The following is a 20343-nucleotide window of genomic DNA, read 5'->3' as shown; positions in this document are numbered from 1 at the left end:
TCACCGTCCTCTACCCACCGATCGCTGGGTGCCCTGTAGCTCCCCACACAAGAAAGGCCCTGCCCCGGAGCCCGCTTGCCCGGGCATACTGCCCACCATGTGTTCTCAATGGGTTCTTTGAAGCTCTCCTTCATCCTTTGTACCTAGATGAGGCTTCTCTTTCTCCAAGAGCACAGTGGGACCCTGGATGGCTTTCCCTCTGGACTCCACTGAATTTGGCGTCAAGCCCTGCGAACTCCCCCCAGTCTCTCACTAACTGTGGCAGAAATCTCACTCCCGGAAGGAGGGACTGTCTGAAGCGGGGGGTGTGTGTCAAGGCTGTAGACGGATGCGATCCCAGCCACCTCCCCACTCCCTGTCCTGTGTCCGTCTTCCCAGTGTTTAAAAACTGATACCAAAATCCAAACATCTGGGAGCCACCAGGCCACAGAGTAAGGGACGTGAGGTGGGAAGAGACAGAACACGGTGCCAGAGAGGGGAGCAGGGGCCGTCCGTGCCAGGCTCTGCCTGTCAGGCTCAAAGCATTTGGTTGTTGAGCAAGTGAATAACGTAGTTAGATGGATAGTTTAGAAAGTTCACCCAGCAGCTGATGCAGAGAATGGATTGGAGCAATCAAGCCTGGAAGCAGAGAGGCTACTGCAAGTGGCCCTCGTAAGAAGTGACACGGGCTGCAGGAGCAGAGAGCCAGAGAGAAGAGATGAATGCAGGAGTCTTTTAAAAGCAGAATCGATAAAATTTAGATGTTGGGATGAAAGGCAGGGAAGAGGTTATAAAAAACGGTGCTTTTGACCTTGGGAGAATGGATAGGTGAGCTTCTCCCCACCTCCCCACCTCCCCCCCTCTTCTGGTCTCAGTTGAAATGTCACCTCCTCAGAGAGGCCTTCCCTGATGACCCTGTCCACAGTGGGACGTCCGCTCTGACCCAGCTATATCACTCCACCCTATTTATTTCCCTTATAGCACTTAACACAATTTGTAGTTATGGTATCACCTGTCTCCCTCGTTAAACTGTAAACTCCCTGCAGCAGGTTCAGGTCTATCTGGTTCATTATTTTATCCCCGTGCACCGTATAGGACCTGGCACATACCAGGCGGTTAATAAACACTCTGTTGAATGAAAACGAATGAATGAATGAATGAGGACCAAGGAAGGAGGGACACGTTGGGGAACAAGATGCTTGGGAGAGCCCGGTTTGCCATATCGTTGAGAAAGTTCTCCAGCAGGCAGCTGGAAGCCTGGCTCTGGAGCTCAGGAGAGAGGAGGGCTGCAGCTCTGGGGGTCATCTGGGTAAGTGAGAGGAGCGCCTAGGCAGGGGTCAAGACAAAGGCTACCTTGCCAGAGAATTACCACCACGAATACTTCGTAGGCACGCAGATTGCTCCGCTCCTCCCCAGGCACACTGGATCAGTCTCCGGAGTAGGGCCAGGAATCTGCGTGCGTAACAGGTTCCCTAGGTGACCGTGACGTTCCTTGCGGCTGGAGAGCTCGGCCCTAGAGGAGAGGGACTGAGGCGGTGACTTCGGGTGGCCAGATGACAGGGCAGAGGCCGCCCCTGAAGTCGCCACCCGCGCCGCCGCTCGGCCCTCCGATTGGTCGCCGGCCGGGTTACCTTTGGCCACACTTGGCCTCGCGCCGCACTCCGCCCCGCCCCCGTCGCTCCGCCCTCCGATTGGTCGCCGCCCCGCCCGTCCCCCGGGCTCGGGCAACCGGACGGGCGCGTGCCGGAAGCCGGAAGCGCGGCGGCGGCGGCGTTGTTGGCGTTCCCCAGGCAGCTGTATCCTTGCGCCATGCGAGTCCTCAGGCCGAGTCTGTCGGCTGGGCGCCTCCTCCTCCTCTGGCCGCGGCTCCCCCTGCGGCCGCCGCGGCCGCCCGGACCCCGGCTGTCGAGCGGGCGGGCGGCGGCGGCCGGCGCCCTGGAGCGGGCCATGGACGAGCTGCTGCACCGTGCGGTGCCCGCGATGCCGGCCTACGGGCTGCGCGAGAAGACGCCGGCGCCGGCGGAGAACCAGTGCGCGGACTTCGTGAGCTTCTACGGCGGCCTGGCTGAGGCGGCCGAGCGCGCCGAGCTGCTGGGCCGCCTGGCGCAGGGCTTCGGCGTGGACCACGGCCAGGTGGCCGAGCAGAGCGCCGCCGTGCTCCAGCTGCTCCAGCAGCCGCGGGAGGCGGCCGTGCTCCTGCAGGCAGAGGACCGGCTGCGCTACGCGCTGGTGCCGCGCTACCGCAGCCTCTTCCACCACATCAGCAAGCTGGACGGCGGCGTGCGCTTCCTGGTGCAGCTGCGGGCCGACCTGCTCGAGGCGCAGGCCCTCAAGCTGATGGAGGGGCCGCACGTCCGGGTAAGGCCCCGCCCGGGCCGCCCCCGACCCTTGGCGGCCCTCCCCATGGCGTCCTCACCCGCCCCTGAAGCCCCACGCGCTCCACCTTCCCTTGCCTGGCGCCGCGCACACTTCGCCCGAGTCAGAGCCCCCGAACCCTGTCCCCTTCCTTCCCACGCTTTCCCAGTCCTCGCCTCCCTCTAGGCTCACCTCGCTCCAGTCTTATAGAAACTAGGCCCTCGCTGACTTTGAAGGTGACTGTCAAGCCTCGTTCCTGCTGAGTGTGCGCCATACAGTCTCTTCTTTATTCTTTTACCTGAGAGGTGTCGTCCGTGTGACACACTTGGATGCGGACCGGACCGAGCATCCGGTACCTTTCGGAAGACCTGGATGGGGGTCAGTAAAAGTTAGTTGCGGTGCCCACTGTGTAAGCCCTTGTCCTAAAAAGTCCTGTGAAACGTACAGAGGTGACGAGAACTCGAGGTTGCCACCGTCTAGGGGCCTGGATGCCTTCTATTTTCTCTCTGCCTCATAACTTTGACCAGGGCATTTTCACCTGCCTGAGTTCAGCCCTAAAAATAGGGTTCTAAGTTGACTTCTTGAGGAAATCAGGCGTTTTAGCACAGTGAGCTCAGGTTAGATGCGAATAAATGGTTTAAGATTTAAATAATGATGACTTGAAAGGTGGCTGATAGTTGAATATAGTCCTTTTATTACTATTGATGTTAAATATGGTGGGACCACTAACTTGCTCTTTTAGTAAACCAAAAATGCTGTAAATGTTCTGGCATTCAGAACTTTAGTAGGTGCAGTTGGCTTTAAAAAGAATTGAACAGTTGAACGATTATGTCCTGATTCGTTTAAGAACTCTTAACACTGGCATAATGGTTTTTGCGTTCATTGCCTCACTCTTGGGGAGGTGATAAGCATGTCTCGTTTTACAGTAAAGGAATCAAGTCACGTGAGGTCACATGATTTGACCAGGACCTCAAAGCAAATAAGTATGTCTCTGATCATCCACCCAAATCCAAATTTCCTAGGTTCTTTGCTCTACATTTTATATCCTCATCATGTTATGTGAGTTATGGTGTTTATCAGAAACCTTCTTATCTTTCTTGGTAGCCCTAGATGCATAAAATTGTGTGTAGTTAGGATAGGGTTAATCTCAGGATGATAATAGTAGCTATGATTTGATTGCTCATAATAGCTGGCTAATCTACAATGCTAAGTATTACCTAGGGCCAATGAGCCTTCAGCTATAAGAGTCACAGGCTGAGAACCTCAGTTGTTTATTGCATTGGCACCAAATCAGTCCTGGAATCCCAGTGTGTTAAATTGACCATGTTCCCAACTAAATCCTCATCTGAACGGCTGAGACCTTGTGTTCCACACACTGTGTGCATACCCATCTGGTTCCTCCCAAGAGAGGCTTGGGTTTAGTCTGCAATCCAAGCAGAACTTTTTTTTTTTTCTCCTTAAAGCAGAGACCACTGCTCCTGAAAGCCTTCTGAAACTTAATTCTCATTGCATAGGAGGCTTGAGAATTAGCTAGGATGTCTGTCTACCTAATCCAAGGTAGGATGTCTTTTGGGTAGGTGACCTGTCCCAAAGTGAAACTCTCCACCCATCCATTCAGCCATTCATTGGCTATCTATATGGTACCAGGTGTGCTCGGGCTCCAAGGTCACTTGGTCCAGAGGCTTCCCTTCTAGTATGGGAAGAGTTAGGGGCAGGCACCGTATGTGTGAGTGCCTTTCATGCACTTGCTCATTTCATCCTCAGCAAGACGTGGTGACCGTTTGACAGATGAGGTGATTAAAGCTTGTCGAGGCCCAGTGCAGCGCGCAGAGCACAGAGCTGGTAAGAGCGCCTCCACCCAAGACCTGTCTCCACGACTCCACGGTGTGTACTTCATCATGGCACACCAACTCTCTTAGTTGACAACCTAACTAGATCGAAAATGGGCTTATTCTTTTAGATTTGCCTTTTTCTGTAAAACTGAAGGGAAGGTAAAACAACCCAGTTGATGAATGGCTTTGTTTTATTTAGTTTCACTGAGTCAGGAGTTTAATATTCTCTGGTTGTGACTGTGTTTATCTTTCCAAGACTTTGTGTAAGCTTCCGTCTTATCAGCAACCTCAGCACCCACCTTTTTCTGAAGCATCAGGTCAGTCTCTGCTCTTCTGTCGAAAAATCATCAAACCTCCCGTGGCCAGGAGGATGGCATTCGGTGTCTTTCCTTTGGCATTTTTGCTGCCCACCAGCCATCCTGCACGTTCCCACTCCCCCAGCATTACTCGCTCCCTTCCACGGCCCCTGCTCTCCAGCCAAGCTGGCTCCTGGATGGAAAGTTCCTGAACCCGCACCCCTGCGTGATTCCTGTTAGAAAAAGAGCCACCTCCACTCGCAGCTCGTTTGCTAGGCTTTTCCAGCCGCTCCAGCTCAGGGCGGCCTCACCCAGTTCTGAGCTTCATAGGTACGTAATTGTCTGTACCACTCGGTTGGATTTGATACATTAACCACAGAATCTGTTGTTTGAAATGTATTTATCCCCCGCAACTGGATGATCAGCTCCTTGAAAACTGGGACCTTCGTCTTGCATAGCAAAATGATGAATGAAGCGTGAGATAGACTCCCAGGTGCCCTGCCATCTGGCGAAGTCGGCAGCTAACCACTCCCATTCGTCCTGAGGTCAGACTGCTCCATTCAGAGGTCTGAGCCTGGAACGGAACCTGGAGGCCAGGGAAGGTTTCCGTGCGGCCGAGAGAGAGAGAGAGACATCCTACCAGACGTTGGGACCGCCCTTGTCCTGGGGGATTCCTGATGTCGCATCCGATTCTGTGAGACATAACTGGACTCGTTTCCTTACTCTTCCACACATACAAGAGAAAACTCTTGGTTATCATGAGGTTGAGAAGACATCATCAAAGCTCAAAGCCGTGACCTTGAGACTTGGCTTGTGGGAGGGGAGCTGGGCCCAGGGAGACCCAGAGCTGCCAGCAACACCGTGTCCTCAGACGTTCAGGGTTCCTTTGCTTTTTAACCAAGGCCGTCCACACACATGAGGGAAAAACATCACCAACCGAAAGGCAAAAAGTCACGTGGAATCAAGATATTTCTCAAGCAGAGGGTGAGTGACCCTAGCCTGACCTTGGCCTCTGCGCGTGGTCTGGACGCGCCGGGTGCAGAAGCCTTTTCAGGTGGCTCCATCACACCTCTTGCGTTTCTCTACCTGGAAACCCGCCCTTAGCCCGAGTGCCTCTAACCGTTAGTAGCTAAATCTGTTGCTCCCCTTCCCCTTTGCTCTCTGTGGCTACGTGAATGTTTTTTTATCCCTATCATTCAAAACGTTCAGAGTTGATTTTTTTTTTAACCCATAGAAATCGTCACTGGGATCTGATATTGTAATTAATCACCAGAATCACTTAATGTGTGTGGTCCATCTTGATTCCATTTCTGTTTCATTCTGGATTTTGCAGCCAAGTTAAAGAGGTGGTTAAAAAGCTAGAGCTTTTCGCTTTTAGGAATCCAGTGTTGGAAACCACCAGCAGTTTGGCCCTCGAAGCTTCAGCGCAGGAGCCGCAGATCCCCAGGGGCCTAGGATGCCGCGGGACGCCCAGGAGGCGGGGAGTAGCAGACCTGAGCACCCCTTGCTGTGCACACGGCACCCCATCACACGGGTGTGCTTCTCCCCTGGCCCTTGCTGACCTTGGAGCTGCCAGCTAATGTCAGGTGAACGAGAGCTGCTGTGGGCTCAGGCCTGGGCATCGCCCTGGAGTGGACTCAGTCCACTGCTTCCCCTCGCAGCTTCTTGTTTGCTGAATCTCGTGAGCACAAAGGCGTCCTTAGAATAACTGGCATGTGTGAGGCCCAAAAGGATGCTGATTAGCCATCTTACACGGAACAGTGGGTACAGCAGAAGACGCACCAGGTGGGGAAGGAAGGCCCCAGTTATGCTGGTGAGAAGCGTGATTTTAGGTGATCGTAGCCATGTCCCTTAACTGTCCTGGGCCAACCAGCTCGGCCGCTGAGGCGGCAGTGGTCAGTCTGCCCAAGGGCAGCCTGCTTCTCTTCTGAAACTACCGTGGAGCTTGGCTAAAAACACAGCTACGAATGAGGGCAGTTTGTCAACATCTTGGTCTCTGACCGAGGGCTGTGATTATTGGAAATATGGAAGAATCCCGAAGCCTGACACTTCTATTTGAGTGGAGCCCAGCATGAAGCCCGAGGCAGAAGGCCAGGCACGGGGTAGATCTCTTTTCTTGGATATTTTAAATCGGGTGAGGTTTCTTTTCTTACTCTTAATCCTTCCTGATAGGAAGTTCAGAGTCGGTATCAAGTCTGTTTGCTGGGAAGATGCAAGTGCTGTGTAGAAAGTTTTTACAACCCGGCAAACGTCAAATGTCTGCTGTGGTTTTCAAGATAGCAGATCCGTTGCGGAGAGGATGGACGTTGCTGCCCATCAATTAAAAGGTCGTTAGAAGCCTAAGTGTCTTAGAGGCCAGCCTGGGACTTCTTGATTCATCCCAGGTCTCTACTGCGATGGTCCGTCCCTCTGATGCCGCTTTGAAGCACTTCTTGGATTATAATAAGTGAATTGATCTTAATGGATTTATCCCAAGAAAGGGATTTTAGTTGTTTTCATGATTAAGGAATTTGTAGAAAAGGGACTTGTCAATGTCCTTGAATTCTCTGATCGCAGGACCCCTGCCCCCCACCCCGAGTTTTAATCTTAGGAAATAGAACAATAAATCAGTCATCCAGTGTTGGGCAGGGGTGGGTAATACCAAATCCACAAAGCAGCTTAATCACACCAGGAAAAGAAACGGTCCCTTTGCTTACAAGATCAAATGTTCTTTTTGTTAAAAATGCTCTTCTTCTCTGTTGAAGTTCCAAGTGAGTTGAGAGGCTTATTATGATGCCTGGACGTGTGGCCGTAAGTCCGGGTTTGCGTGTTCTTTCCCGAGGCGGGGAAGTGAGGGCTTTGGGCTCTGAGGTGTGAATCCAATCCAGCCGTCAGTTGCTCTCCTCCTCAGCGAGACGCCCTGTGAACTTGCGGTTGTGTGTCTAGCTCCTGAGCGGGGTACACGGTGTGCGGGCAGGCGCGTGCTTCTTGTGTGTGCAGTTTACAGGCTTCTTGTTTTTCTGCGGAGTTATTTCCAAAAGCCCTTTGGGGTTGAAGAGTTCAGTCTCTTACAGATACAATCCCCAGTGAAGCCAAGGGGACTCCCATTCTGGGAGAGAGTCTGGGCACCGTCAGATATTTGTGGGCAGCAGAAGGGAGCTGGCATTTAGGAAACGATGGGCGATTTGAATGTAGAAATGACGGTGAGAGCTGTGCGAACCTTAATGGAAGCCCGGGCGGAACATTGGAGAAGGGACCAAACTCGTGTCAGTCAGGGTCCCCACGCCACCACTGCAGCGCCCAGCCGCACCACGGTTGGTTGGAAACCTCCTGTGGTGTCTTGTCCTGTTTTGAAGTTAACCTGGTGGTCCTCGTGGTTCTCCTAAATTCTGTGCTTAGCCACACTAAGAGATGAACTCATTTGTAGATGGGAACGTCGTCCCAGCAGTTGTATTTTCGAGTCCTGGGTCGCTGATAAATGATTTCTGAATCACTGAGCATGACGCATACACGATTCCTCTCCCTCCTGCTGTCTGAGATCCGGTAGCCTTGCTGCCCTCGGCACCTAATTCCAGCCTGAACAGCTGCGGTCCTGTTAGCCCTGGGCGGTGGAGGTGTGTAACCTTTAACCTAGATTCCCGGATCTCGTGTCCAGTGTCCCACTTCATAGCTGTCAGTAGCCCAGAATAGAACGAAGGGACGCGTAGAAGAGGCGCTTCCGTCAGCCAGACCATTCCTTTCATAATTAGTACTGTATGAATGCCGGAGGTAGATTTTTCCAACTTGTCCCTATTGTGCGTGTCACGGAGATGCCATAGAGTTCCATGTACATCCTACGTGGAACTCGGCTGGTCCGTTCCTAACCTTTCAGTGCAGAGGTTCCCAACCTGGGGAACCTGGTTGGGAACTGAGTTTCACAGGGGTCCATGAACCCCAGGAAACTGTGTGCAGAGTTTTATTAATGTGTTTGCATTTTTCTGGGGAGAGTGTCCCCAGTTTTTAGCACATATGCAAGAGTGTGTGGGGACCCCAGGAAGGCTGAGGACCCCTGTAGTCAGTGCAGGAAATACAGTTTTGTAAGGAGCCCTTCTGTGTTGCCTGGTGAGCCATCCCTTCTCCTGCCTTCCTGCTACTTCCTGCTCACTGTTTTCCAGTTTGTCTTCTCTTTTTCATTTGCCATCAATCTGTTAAATCATCTTCCACATGGAAGACCCCACTGATGGCTTTGAGAACCAGAGGACTAAATCAGAAATGACCTCTGCCCTTACAGAGCTGAGAGGCCAGTGAAGGAGACTAGACCATGGGATAGAGAGTTACGAGGAGTTACAGAGGTCATCTGGTCCAGCCGCCTGTCGACGTGGAAATCCTTTCTAAACCACCTCCGCCACGTTCTTGCCTGCTCTGTGCTCATCTCTTCCCGTGGGGAGGGCCGCTATCTCCCAGGAGGACCTCTGTGGGCCGCCCTCGCTACTCAGAAGCTCTTCTTTGCACGGAGTCTGACTGTGCCTTCCCCCGTTGGTCCTAGACTTACCCCCTCTCCTCGCCCCCATGGGGCCTCTTTCGTGCCCTAGGCCTTCAGTATTGAAAGATGGGCATCGCTTCATTCCAAAACCGTTTCTGAGCCGCCACCCCCATGCCTGCAGCTTACCCTCAAGTGACAAGGTTCTGAGTCCTTTGACCTTTTACCAGGGATTAAAATGTGAAATGGCCCTATAACAGTTTTATAGCTTGTGTACAGTTTTACAGGTGTTATCCGTCATGGTCTTTGTGATTCTTATACAGGGATTCATAAGGTCAGTTCTGTACCAGGCATACTGAGATGTTTGCTGTTATTCAGTAATATGCAGTGTATCTGTTAGTATGCAGTTCATCTATAAATAACAGAGACTCAAAACAACAGTGGTTTGAATAAGAGAAGTTTGTCTTTCATGAAGAAGTCTGGAGGTAGGCAGCCCAGGGCTGATCCTGCTCTGCGGTGCCCTCAGTTGACCCAGACTGCTGTTTGTTGCTCTTCCCTGAAAAACTCATCCCCAGAGTTACCTCATGGCCCAAATGGCTGCTCCAGCTCTAGCCATCACATCGCCTTCCAGCCTGCATTGGGAAGGACAAAGAAAAAGATGGAAGGACATCTCTTCCCTGCGGTGGGAAAGACAAAGAAAAAGAGCAGCCCTTTGCTGCTCCTGCCATCTTTCAAGGTTCCCAGAAGCTGCTGCAGGATACCTCTGCTTACATCTGAGAAGCCAGAACTCAGTCACATGACTACTCCTAGCGGCAGTGCAAACTTTATTCTGAACAGTCATGTGCCCAGCTAAAAAGTGAAGCTTCTGTTGATTTGGGGAAAAGGGACGCAGCCATTGAGGAACAACAGCCTTGTCTCTTGCCCTGGACATCCCCTCTGCTCTGGCTGTCACGAAGCTTACCACTGTTACATGGTCGGCAGTCACCACAGACTTAACTGGGATGGTTCTGCCCCTGCATCCTCTCCTCTCCTTACTCACCTCTTGTTCTGTTCTTGCTTGAAAAGTTTCAGTGCGAATGTATCTCTGATGGTAAAGTTGACTCAAATCATTTTTGGAAGTAAAATAAATATAAGTAAGTGAAATTAGAATAATGTCATCAATTCTAAATGCATGGATTGCCCGACACACTATTATTCTACGGCCCACTCAGGGAGGAAAAAATGCTGCCGATTAAACAGTGACCCGCCATCATTTGAACAAGGCGTCCTGACCACCAAGATGTTAAAATAGGAAAACACACACCTTAGAGCTGTCGAAATGTGGGGCGCGGGACCCAGTGCTCGTTTCTCTTGGGAAACAAGAAAGGGTGTTTTTGGCGAACCAGAGAATGTTCCCGAGAGGGTGTTGGAGTTTCCTGCACGAGACGCCGTTCAGCGTCAGCTTAACATCACGTGTGTGGCTGTGTTCACGGCGGCGAATGCATCGGCGCACGTTATTTGATTTGGGCAACTTAGTTCACGTGGAGCCCAGGTGTCTTACGGGTGGAAGGAGGGAAGGAAGAAGTGGAGCTGAGCTCGGTCTGTCGTGGCCGAGAGCGGAGCCCGGTCGGGTTGCCTCAGGACAGGCCCATCCTGCCCGCTCCTCGTTTGTATCAGGTTTTGGAGTCGAATTCCCGGTGCGGCAGCGATGCGGGGATGGGCTGGACGTCCTTCCCTCGGAAGGCCAGCGCTCCCCCTTCTCCATTTCAGGAAATGAACGGGGTGCTGAAAAGCATGTTCTCGGAATGGTTTTCTTCCGGGTTCCTGAACCTGGAGCGGGTCACCTGGCATTCACCGTGTGAAGTGCTGCAGAAAATCAGTGAGTAAGTATTTATGACGTTTCTGCTTTTCTTACGTTTCAGTTGAAAGCCAGTCTCCATTCCCGTGTACATTTTGTTCCAAGCCTGATAAAACCCAAACACAGGATCCACCAAGGTGGCTGTCCTAGCAGGTGATGCCGAGACCACAGAGGAGGAAAGGGCACAGGTGGAAGCTGGTCCTTCTGCCAGTGAACCTGCACTTGGGGTCTCGGTCACGTCCTCTTATTTAAAGCCCTCACGCCCGCGTCTCCCCAACGACCCCATGCTCAGAGCTGCCCGGGTTCACTGGACCAAGCACTGGCATTAGTAACTCAAAAAACGTCTGTCTCAACCCGCTGTTAAAATGTCTCCCTTGGATAAAATCTCCAAATTCACAGTATAGTGCGTGATTCCCACCTTCCCCCGGACACAGTGAAATGCAGGCTGGCCGACAGTGGCATGCTGCCACATCGCACGTTGAAACAAAACAGCGGTGGCCGAGGTCACTGGGCAAATGGAAGCAGCCAGGCGAGGCGTGTCCTCAGGCAGCACGGACTTCACACTGCGGAGATTCAGAGGAAGCAAGAGACGTAGGATGTCCAGTGACAGGCATCTGGTCAAGTCTCTGTGTTGAAATCTGCCACATAACTGCTCCCCCAGGGCCTGGCAAATGAGTCTTAAGAGCGGGGATGAGAGCACAGTTTTGTGTGTAAAACGGTCACCAGTTGTGCCTCCTCTCAGTCAGCGCTGTTTCACGCTAAAGTGATCTTTGAATTTCCCGCAGAGTCTGTTGAAGCTGTATTTAAAGGATTGCTTTGACTTGAGTGAATAATACAGGTAGGAATCAGCCCTGCGGCTATTTAACTTGTGAATTGTACTTTTGTCTTGCCCCTTCATAACGTTCTCGTCAGGTCTGAGGCTGTGCATCCCGTTAAAAACTGGGCGGACATGAAACGGCGCGTGGGGCCCTACAGAAGGTGTTACTTCTTCTCTCACTGCTCGACCCCAGGGGAGCCCCTGATCATTTTGCACGTGGCCCTGACCAGTGAGATCTCCAGCAGCATCCAGGTACCTGCGTGCAGTCGATTCAGGACGGGGCAGACGGCCCAGGGTGCCTTAAGTTTTCTGTTAACTTAGTTTTCTCCCCTTTTTGAAAATAAATTGCTTTTTGGCCTTTGTGGATCTTTGCATTAGCTAGATACAGTCTCCAGATCTGCAGCCACAGAGTGGAGAACGGGCAGTGTGTGGGCAGTGATGGGATGGGGCAAGCTTTTGCCAGGGTGTGTGGACCTTGGGTTGAGACGTGGTCCAGGCTGTTATGGAGGAAGGGGGTACAAGTGCAGGGGCGCGGGGATCAACTCTTCAGCCTCTAAGTGCCTGTGGGTAGTTTCAAAAGACAGCTGATTGAGAAATTGGAAAGTCGGCTGTGCTGCGTGCCTGACGCGGGCCCAGCGCTCTGCCCGGTGTGGTGGTTCCCCCCCCGGAGCAAGCTGGGCTTCTCCTCGAGGCGTTGGTGAGTGTCTGAAACACTCAGTCCGCAGGCCCACGGGGGGCAGGGGCTGGGGCTGCAGAGCAGGTCCGGTGAGGGGAAGTGGGCACACCTGGGTCACTGCAGCTTCGGGGTCGGAGTGGCCTGTTAGGAGGCTGAGAGGCGATGGCAGATCTCAGGTGGGCGCTGGGCAGCATCTCCTGGCATCGGAGGGTGGAGGGCTTGTCAGCAGGGAGACGTTCCCGCACGATGCTTGTTTGGAGGCGCCTGCACTGTCACGCACTAGAGGTTATCACGACCTCCCAGGGGCAGTTTGGTAATAACTATTAAAATATAAAACGTGTGTTCCTTTTGACCTGAAAATTCCACCCTCGGGAATTTATCCCAAGAGAGGCTCAGGCCTGAGAGTTTGGGCAGTTGCTCACTGCAGCGTGGTCTGGAGGTGGGAGTGGCAACCACCGTGTCCACTGGAGGGGATGCTCGAGGGAACGATGGCGTGTGCGTCTGGCCTGTCCTCACAGACCGCGCGCTCCCACGTGTGGCCGTAAGTGTGGATTTAGCTTTGTGTGTTTGACATGGAACGTCAACTTTGACTTACTATTGACTGAAGGTTCAGGTTCCAGCCTGGCCTATCTGGTGTGACCTTCTGTGTAGCATGAATTACGTCGACTGAGCGTTTGCTCTGCCCCGTCTGCCCGCAGCGCCTTGTGACTCAGGCTTATTTTTAGACATGAGGACTCTGAGGCTAGGAGGGGACTGCAGAGATCTGCCCAGGATGATGGAAGAAGTGGGGACGGTGGGGGACCGGGGTCCCAGCCCTGAGGGCAGGTGCCTTCCGTGTGAGGAGACTCGCGCGTCCGGACAGACACATGAGAGACTGCGTGTGTCCGTGGTTTTGTATGCACGTGTATTTATGTGTGTGCCTGCCTGGGGCCGGTGAGACCGACCTGGAAAGGCGCTCCCCAAAACGTTAACAGTAGGACTGGGTGTTGAGTTCTGGAGTGATTTGTGATTTCTTCTTCATGCGTTTATTTCTTGCCTCTTTGACATTGTGCGTATCTCATTCATATTATCAAAGAAAGGTTCGTTTGTTTGGGGTTTTTTTTTTTTTTTTTAAACTTGAAAAAAAAGATTTGCTGGAGACTTTTGAGTCCAGAACCACAAGATAACCTACAGACTTCTTGAAAAACAAAGGAGGCGATTTAACAAGATGAGGACGAGGAATGATGGGAGGAGAGCTCCTCCGTCAGCTGCGGGTGCAGGAGAGGCTGGTGGGGCCCCGGATGTCACGGCCTCTGTGTCACCATCCGCCCCACTTTCCTTATGGCGATGGTTCATGGCTTCCCAGGAGTCACAGAAAAGACCCTCCGAGCGTCTGAAGGGGATGAGAGCTGAGGATGTTTTTCCCCAGGGGGCTACGCGCAGACCCACGCACCCCGTTGGCAATTTAAGAAAGTCTGTGGGCTCCAGACCTCAGCCTGGACTCTGGGCCAGACTCCCCTACTTCAGGCATCCAGGGTAGCTGGTAGGAGTTTAGAGCAGCGTAAGCGTGTCCTTCAGAAGCAGGCTGGCGGGCCTGTGTCCAAGCCAACTGCAAGGTCTCCACCACTGTTGTCCAGTGGCCCTCAGGGTGTTAAAGCTCAGAACACCCCGCACTCACATCTCAGAGCCGATCAAGTCGGACTTGGCTAAGGGACTTCCCAGTACGAGTCATGCTGATTCTTAGATCGCTTCTCGTACGTGTCTGTGCGGGCGTGTGGTTTCACTGTGGAAATATAAGGACGTGGCAGAAAACCAAAAAGGTACATAGGAAAGGCATAAAAAGGTACATCTCCTGAAAGAAAACTTGCGTAGGACTGCGTCCGCCTTACTGGGAAGTGTAAACAACTAGGGTTCAGCGGGGCGGAGGGAGGCCTGCGGGACGCGGCGGGCAGCCTGCGCACAGGAGCGCAGGGAGGGGGGCCCTTGGCCTTGGCAGAGGGCTGGCGTGCTGTCTGTGGGTGTCGGAGGGCGGCAGATTGCACAGAGAGAGAGAGACCTCCCCTGAGAGAGACCTGGGGGACATCAGTTGTGATTCAGCGAAGCTTGTGGGAGAATTTCAAAGTGATAGAAATGATACAACATTGAGCAAACAGCCAGGGAAGTTGTGAGACCACCGCCGCCTCCAGAGACGTCTCAAAACGGGGTGCTTTGCCTCTAGAGGCTGGTTCTTGGGTCGAGGGACCCCCAGGAGGGGTGAGGGCGGGGCGGGTGCATCCACGGCTGCCCATCAGTGTCCTTTGTGTTTTCCAGACCATCATAGTGAAGGAGAGTCCCACGTCGGAGACAGAGGAGCGGGACAGGATCACCACAGCCATCTTATACTCGCTGAGCCTGACCCAGCAGGGGCTGCAGGGCGTGGAGCTGGGCACCTTCCTCATCAAGCGGGTGGTGAAGGAGCTGCAGGTGAGCGAGGCTCGACCCTGATCCCGCCGCACCGCTGTCTGTGTCCCCGCCTTGGGGTGGCCGAGCAGTTCTGCCCTCATCTCTGGGGACAGGGTGAAGCTTTGGGCCGGAGCGAGCAGGAGGGGTGGAAAAGTGCCAGGTGCCCCTTGGCACTTCCTAGGAGCCCCGAGACTCGTCAGGGGGTGGAAGCAGTGCTGAGGAAAAGGCCCTCAAAGCTAGCTTCTCACGGGCCACACATCCAGATGCGTCCTGGGGGCGGCGGCGGCTTCTGCAGGGGACCCCGCCCCCGGCTGGCGGGGCGGCTCCTGATGGGCACGCGCTGTCCCAGCATAGTCGCCAGCAGGGCCCCCCTCGCTCCCACTGTCCAGTCCTGGCCGTGCCAACCTCCCTACCCACCCTCGCCCACTCGCGGCCCAGGAGGGAGTGTCGAGGTTCGACCAGGCAGCTGGAGGGTAAATGCACTGGCACTTGGTTTTTTTTTATAATTGCCTTTTCTTGGTTGCCCTGGGAAACACACAGAAATGTTCAGGTCCACTCTGGGTTTGGGCTTTTTAAAGCTATCTCATGAGGGGCTGGAGTGAACTCTAATGTGCAGAATCCAATTTTTAGGTAAAATAATTAGGTCATGACTAATGGGCTCTGAGAGCAGCGCTCTGTGCTTCTGGTGGTTTCAGCACAGACAGCTGCTGCAGAAGCTCTTCCTCAGAGAATGACAGATAGGATGGAATTTAAATATTTGCGTGCTTCGTGTTAAATTCATAGTTTTAAGTCTGAGAACTTGGGATTCAGTTGGGTATCAGCTTCGTTAGAATCACTCCCTGCCACTTCTTCCCCAGAGGCGATAAGAAGCACATCTGATTACTCTGAGTTTCTTCTTATTTCCTGCTTCTTTGCTGAAGGTGCTAATGAATGGGGCGAGGGCGGGTGGGTAGCAGGGCTGGTATGAGGGTCAGAAAGGCAGTCAGAGGAGGAGCAGAATCCGGGGTCTGGGTGATACAGCAGAGTCTGTTCCGGAATCAGGCAGCCCAGGAGCCATCCTGCCGCTGACGTCTTCTCCACGACTGGGCTGGGAGCCGGAAAGTCACCCGAGAAATCTGGAGGGAAGGGCAGCCCTTCCAACACAGAGGTGTTCATGGAGGTTTATGAAAGAGGCACCTTAAATGTCCAGTGAAAAGAACAGGGTTAGGAAAGGCATGGGATCGTCTTATCTTTTAATATTATTCTGTTGATACAAGTTACGGTTCTGAATTTTGAGTGACAATGAGAAAGCGCTCATGATATAAATCCACAAAGCAGGATGTAAAATAACTGTCTCGCCCTTGCAAAAATTGCCTAGAGAAGGATCAGGAGTTATACTCTGTCAAACCTGGAGAGTATGGTGGTTTCTTTGCTTCCGTCCTAAATTTAAAAAAAATTTTTCTGTAGTGAGCATATATTACATTTTTAACTGGAAAATACTGGGTTCTTTGAAGTGATCATTGAGATCTCTCTGTAATTTGAACAACAATGATTGAACTGTGTTATCTGATGTGGAGACATAACCGTTGCCTCCCCTTCTATCCCATCCTCTGCACCCACTGTGCTATAGTTGGGCGATCAGTTATTCATTCAACAAACAGCAAACAGTCACTGGGTACTTGTGTGCCAAGCACCAAACCAGGTTCTGTGGCGGCAGCAAAGTCCGTGGGAGGGGCCTGGTGGGCTAGAAAGACCAGACCTGTAGTCAGAAGACGGCACCCCACATCGTAGCAGCCCACCCCTCCGATTTCAGGCAGGTCCCCCAACTTGCCGGCGTGGATAGTGGTGCAGATGGAGACCCCACAGTAAAGGCTTGTCCTGGGGACTCAGGATGCCTCCAGGACCTGACACACATCAGATCCTTAATAACTGTTCCTTGAAAGAAGAAGATTCATGCACATCAAATATCACTTTGTAAACCCCACAGCAGCACACGGAGGTTAATGATACGTAAGCGAGAAAGGAGGTGTTTGTGAATCCGTGACTCACCTGCTGAATTGTGTGTGTGTGTGTGTTTTCTCCACCTTCCTTTCCCCACCCCAACCATGCCCTGCAGAAGGAGTTTCCTCACCTGGGGACATTTGCAAGTCTGTCCCCTATCCCTGGGTTCACCAAGTGGCTTCTGGGGCTGCTGAAGTCAAAAGCAAAGGATCACGGGAGGAACGAACTGTTGACAGATTCCGAGTGTAAAGAAATCTCCGAGATCACGGGCGGTCCCGTGAATGAGACCCTCAAGACCTTCCTCAGCAGCAGCGAGTGGGTCCAGTCTGAGCAGCTGGTCCGGGCGCTCCAGGCCCCCCTGATGCGGCTCTGCGCCTGGTACCTGTACGGGGAGAAGCACCGGGGCTACGCCCTGAACCCCGTGGCCAACTTCCACTTGCAGAACGGGGCCGTGATGTGGCGCATCAACTGGATGGCCGACGTCAGCCTCAAGGGCATCACGGGCTCGTGTGGCCTCATGGTCAATTACCGCTACTTCCTGGAGGACACGGCCACCAACAGGGCCACCTACCTCAGCTCCAAGAGCATCAAAGCTTCCGAGCAGGTCCTCAGCCTGGTGGCCCAGTTTCAGAAGAACAGCAAACTCTAAGTCACCTTTGCTGAAGCCAGCGTCCCCGGGTTGGAAAAGTATAATTTTCCGGAGGGGTCGGGGATGGGGTTATGTACCCAAAGGAGCTTCTAGAGTGAACCAGAGTTGAACTGTGCTCTCTGGCCTGTGGCGGGGTCACACCGGCAGGCCGGGCCCGGGCTTTGCACGAGGGAAGATGCGTTACCGCTGCGAGGTAGTGGTGGGTACAGGTGGACGTGGGCTGGATGGGGATGCTGTGCTCTCTCCAGAAGATTCCATCGTGGCCTTCGGCCTGGCTCCCTGCCCTGGGATGGTCTTCAGAAACCATGGAGCCTCTGCCGGCTCTCGTCCCAAGGTGGATGGGTCAGCCGCTCCAGGACCCGGGCAGGTGGCCCAGGTGAGAACCAGATATTCCTTTCAGTGTAGAACATGGTTCAGCCATGATTGTTTTAGCCGTTTCTCTCTGCTGATTGCAAAGCGGTAGAGAGCTGTGCTACACTTCACTAGTTAAATTCTGGAGATCGTGAACGTATGAAAAGGTTTGTGACTTTGCACAAACTTCACTAAGCTAAATTATTGGACACGAGAGCTCTTGTCGCCTGGGGCTTAAATTGTATTATAGACTTGACAGTTACAGCGATTCAAGTTCGTGATGAATTTCGTAGCAAAGAACAAGTTTGTCCTGTGAAGCATTAAACACGTGGTTATTCACGATCGCATAGTGGTCGTGTCTGAGGTCCGAGACCTCGTTAGCCGTGCCCTTGGTCCCCAGCCAGCCCCTTGGCAGGTTTGATGCTCTGTAAAGCGGGCCTGGAGCGTGTGGCCTGAGGACAGAGGTGATGGCAGAGGCGCTGCTGATTGTGGGCGAGGAGGGGGTGTGATGTTGAGTCAGGCAGCAGGTCCCCACCTTCCTTGCCTTTCACCTTCCAGACCCGTCCCTGGACCACCCCTGTCGTCTTCTTCGTGTCACTTGTTGCCTGGTAACAGACAACGTGACCGCGGTCACTGCTAGAAATTGTGCCTTTTCTGTATCCTGGTGGAAGCAGCCCCCTCTTTCTCGGTTTTGCTTTGAGCTGATGGTGAAGGCCCCTGGGCTCTGCAGGCCTGAAGTCGCCGCCCTCCAGGAGCTTGGAAAAAGTTAAGGCACCAACTGCTTCCGTGTGGCAGGCGGCCCCTGAGACCGCAGCCCCTGATTCCCACACTGCACGCCTTATCTCTGTTCAACCTCTTATATGGGAATCTTCAAACAAAATACACAGAAGTGGAGAAAATAGTGTAATGACCCTAGGTACATACCACCCAGCTTCCACAACCATCAGTAATTTTCCATTTTTATCAAACCTTCTTTCTTTCTTTCTTTTTTTCAAACCTTATTTCTTGTAATGTGTTACATTTAGGTGTTCTGCGAAGACTGGATGATGGGTGGATGGGTGGTGCCGTGCTCTGAATGTTTATGTCCCACCAAAACTTACATGTTGAATCCTAACCCCCAAAGGTGATGGCATTAGGAGGTGGGGCCTCTGGGAGGTGATTAGGTCGTGAGGGTGGACCCCTCCTGAATGGCATTAGTGTCCTTACAACTCACGACCTCACGAAGCTCCCTAGGAGAGTTCTGCAGCTGAAAGAGGGCCCTCACCCAACCGTGCTGCCCCCCAATCTCAGATTTCCAGCCTCCAGAATTGTCAGCAACCAGTTTCTGCTGTTTTAAGCCACCCAGTCTGTGGTATTTTGTTACAGCAGCCGGAGCGGACTGAGCTGATGGATGTAGCTGGCTGGATAAGGGCTCCGTGCCTCAGTCCACATCACTGAAGGGAAAGCTTGTGACGCTTCCATTGCAGTGCACTGGGCTGGAATCCCCCTCACTTCATGTGTGTTACAGGGAACCCCCTTCACTTCCCACACTTACCCTGCAAGCCCTAGCAGGGCAGAAGATGGCTGAAACAGCCCAGCCGCCCACTTCCTCTGAGGGATGGTCAGACTGCCCAGTTGTGCGTATGTTGTCCTCTGGCAATGGCAGCCAGGCAGGAGTCAGAATCAGCAGCTGGGTTTGGAGGCAACAGAAGTTTACTCACGGACCCTCCTCACGTTGCGAATTTACATCCTACGGAAGAGTACAACCCACTCCCCGGGGGCATTATCGCAAGGGGGATGCAGTAACGGGAGCATGGACGGTGTCTCCCAGACCTGTTTTCCATCCCACTTGCTCTCAAGCCATCACTCTGACCACCGGATCTTCCTCTGTAAAGTGCCTGGCAGTATGGTGGGCTCACAGTAAGAGCTCAGTAGATTGTCATTAGTAGTCAGTTTCCACAGCGCCCTGGGTTCAAGGCTGCAGCCCCCTCCGCCCCTCCCCAGCACAGAGCCTCCTCCCCCTGGCATTCCCAGCCCGCACCCTACAGACCCCACCCGTGGGGTGGCTGTTCTCCCCTCCTTTCCCGTGCACGGCTCTTCTCCTCTCTCATTGCTTTGGGGTCTGTGGTTCAGACAGATCCCAGATCTCTCCAGCCTGTTGTCCAGCAGTCTTGGGCTGTTCTGGAATTCAGATTAATTCCGTTTCCAGGGCTGCAAGTGGCCTTGGGGCTGACTTGCTCTGACTTGTTCGTGGGCGGTTTTGTTCTGAAAGGCAGTAGGTGCCATAATGGTTGACGCCACCAGCTTTGGCTCCAGCCAGTGTCGGGTTCAAATCCCGACCCCACCGCTTCCCAGCTGGGTGGCCTGGAGCAAACCACCTGCCCTCATCTTGCCCGTTTCCCCATCTTTAAATGGGGGTAACCACAGCACCTACCTCAAGGGCTGCTGAGAGGCTCCAAGGAGATGAAGTGCATAAAGCTTTGAAAAGGCACCAGCTGTTGTCTTTATTACAGATGTTTATACATCTGGACTCTGGGACCACCGTCACACTCACCCGGATGTAGGTTCTGGAATCCATCGTCCCCCTCTTTGGAAATTAGAGTTGTGATGGTTTTCTGGCTTCTGTTCTATAAGGTGACTGAGTGCACTAATTCGTTCCCAGGAACTTCTGTGCACTGAGGCGTCCTCACCGCCCCTGGCAGCTAAGCAGCACCTCACTTTCAGATGAGGATC

General features: G+C 53.1%; 2 protein-coding genes across 3 annotated transcripts in view; both read left to right on the top strand.

Moving 5' to 3' along the window:
• Window positions 1-1719: 1719 nt before the first annotated feature.
• Window positions 1720-17973, top strand: MLYCD (malonyl-CoA decarboxylase). 2 transcript variants are annotated; one of them, XM_082366873.1, is made up of 5 exons: window positions 1727-2337; window positions 10650-10762; window positions 11650-11806; window positions 14520-14672; window positions 16747-17973. In XM_082366873.1, the coding sequence occupies exons 1-5, from the start codon at window positions 1789-1791 to the stop codon at window positions 17278-17280; spliced, it is 1506 nt and encodes a 501-aa protein (XP_082222999.1). In that variant the 5' UTR covers window positions 1727-1788; the 3' UTR covers window positions 17281-17973. The 2 variants fall into 2 exon arrangements, with proteins under 2 accessions (XP_082223000.1, XP_082222999.1); XM_082366874.1 differs by lacking the exons at window positions 10650-10762; window positions 11650-11806 and having other exon boundaries at window positions 1720-2337.
• The window catches only part of OSGIN1 (oxidative stress induced growth inhibitor 1), a 54842-nt gene continuing 49050 nt past the window's right edge, over window positions 14552-20343 (top strand). Inside the window, exon 1 of the mRNA XM_082366884.1 lies at window positions 14552-14672. The gene's annotated coding sequence lies outside the window, so the exon portion shown is untranslated. The remainder of the gene's footprint in view (window positions 14673-20343) is intronic.

This window comes from Balaenoptera borealis, assembly GCF_965194805.1.
Source record: "Balaenoptera borealis genome assembly, chromosome: 19".
In the NCBI taxonomy this organism is placed as follows: domain Eukaryota; kingdom Metazoa; phylum Chordata; class Mammalia; order Artiodactyla; family Balaenopteridae; genus Balaenoptera; species Balaenoptera borealis.
The sequence above is the reverse complement of the archived record's forward strand: the minus strand, read 5'-3'. Positions and strand labels throughout refer to the sequence as shown.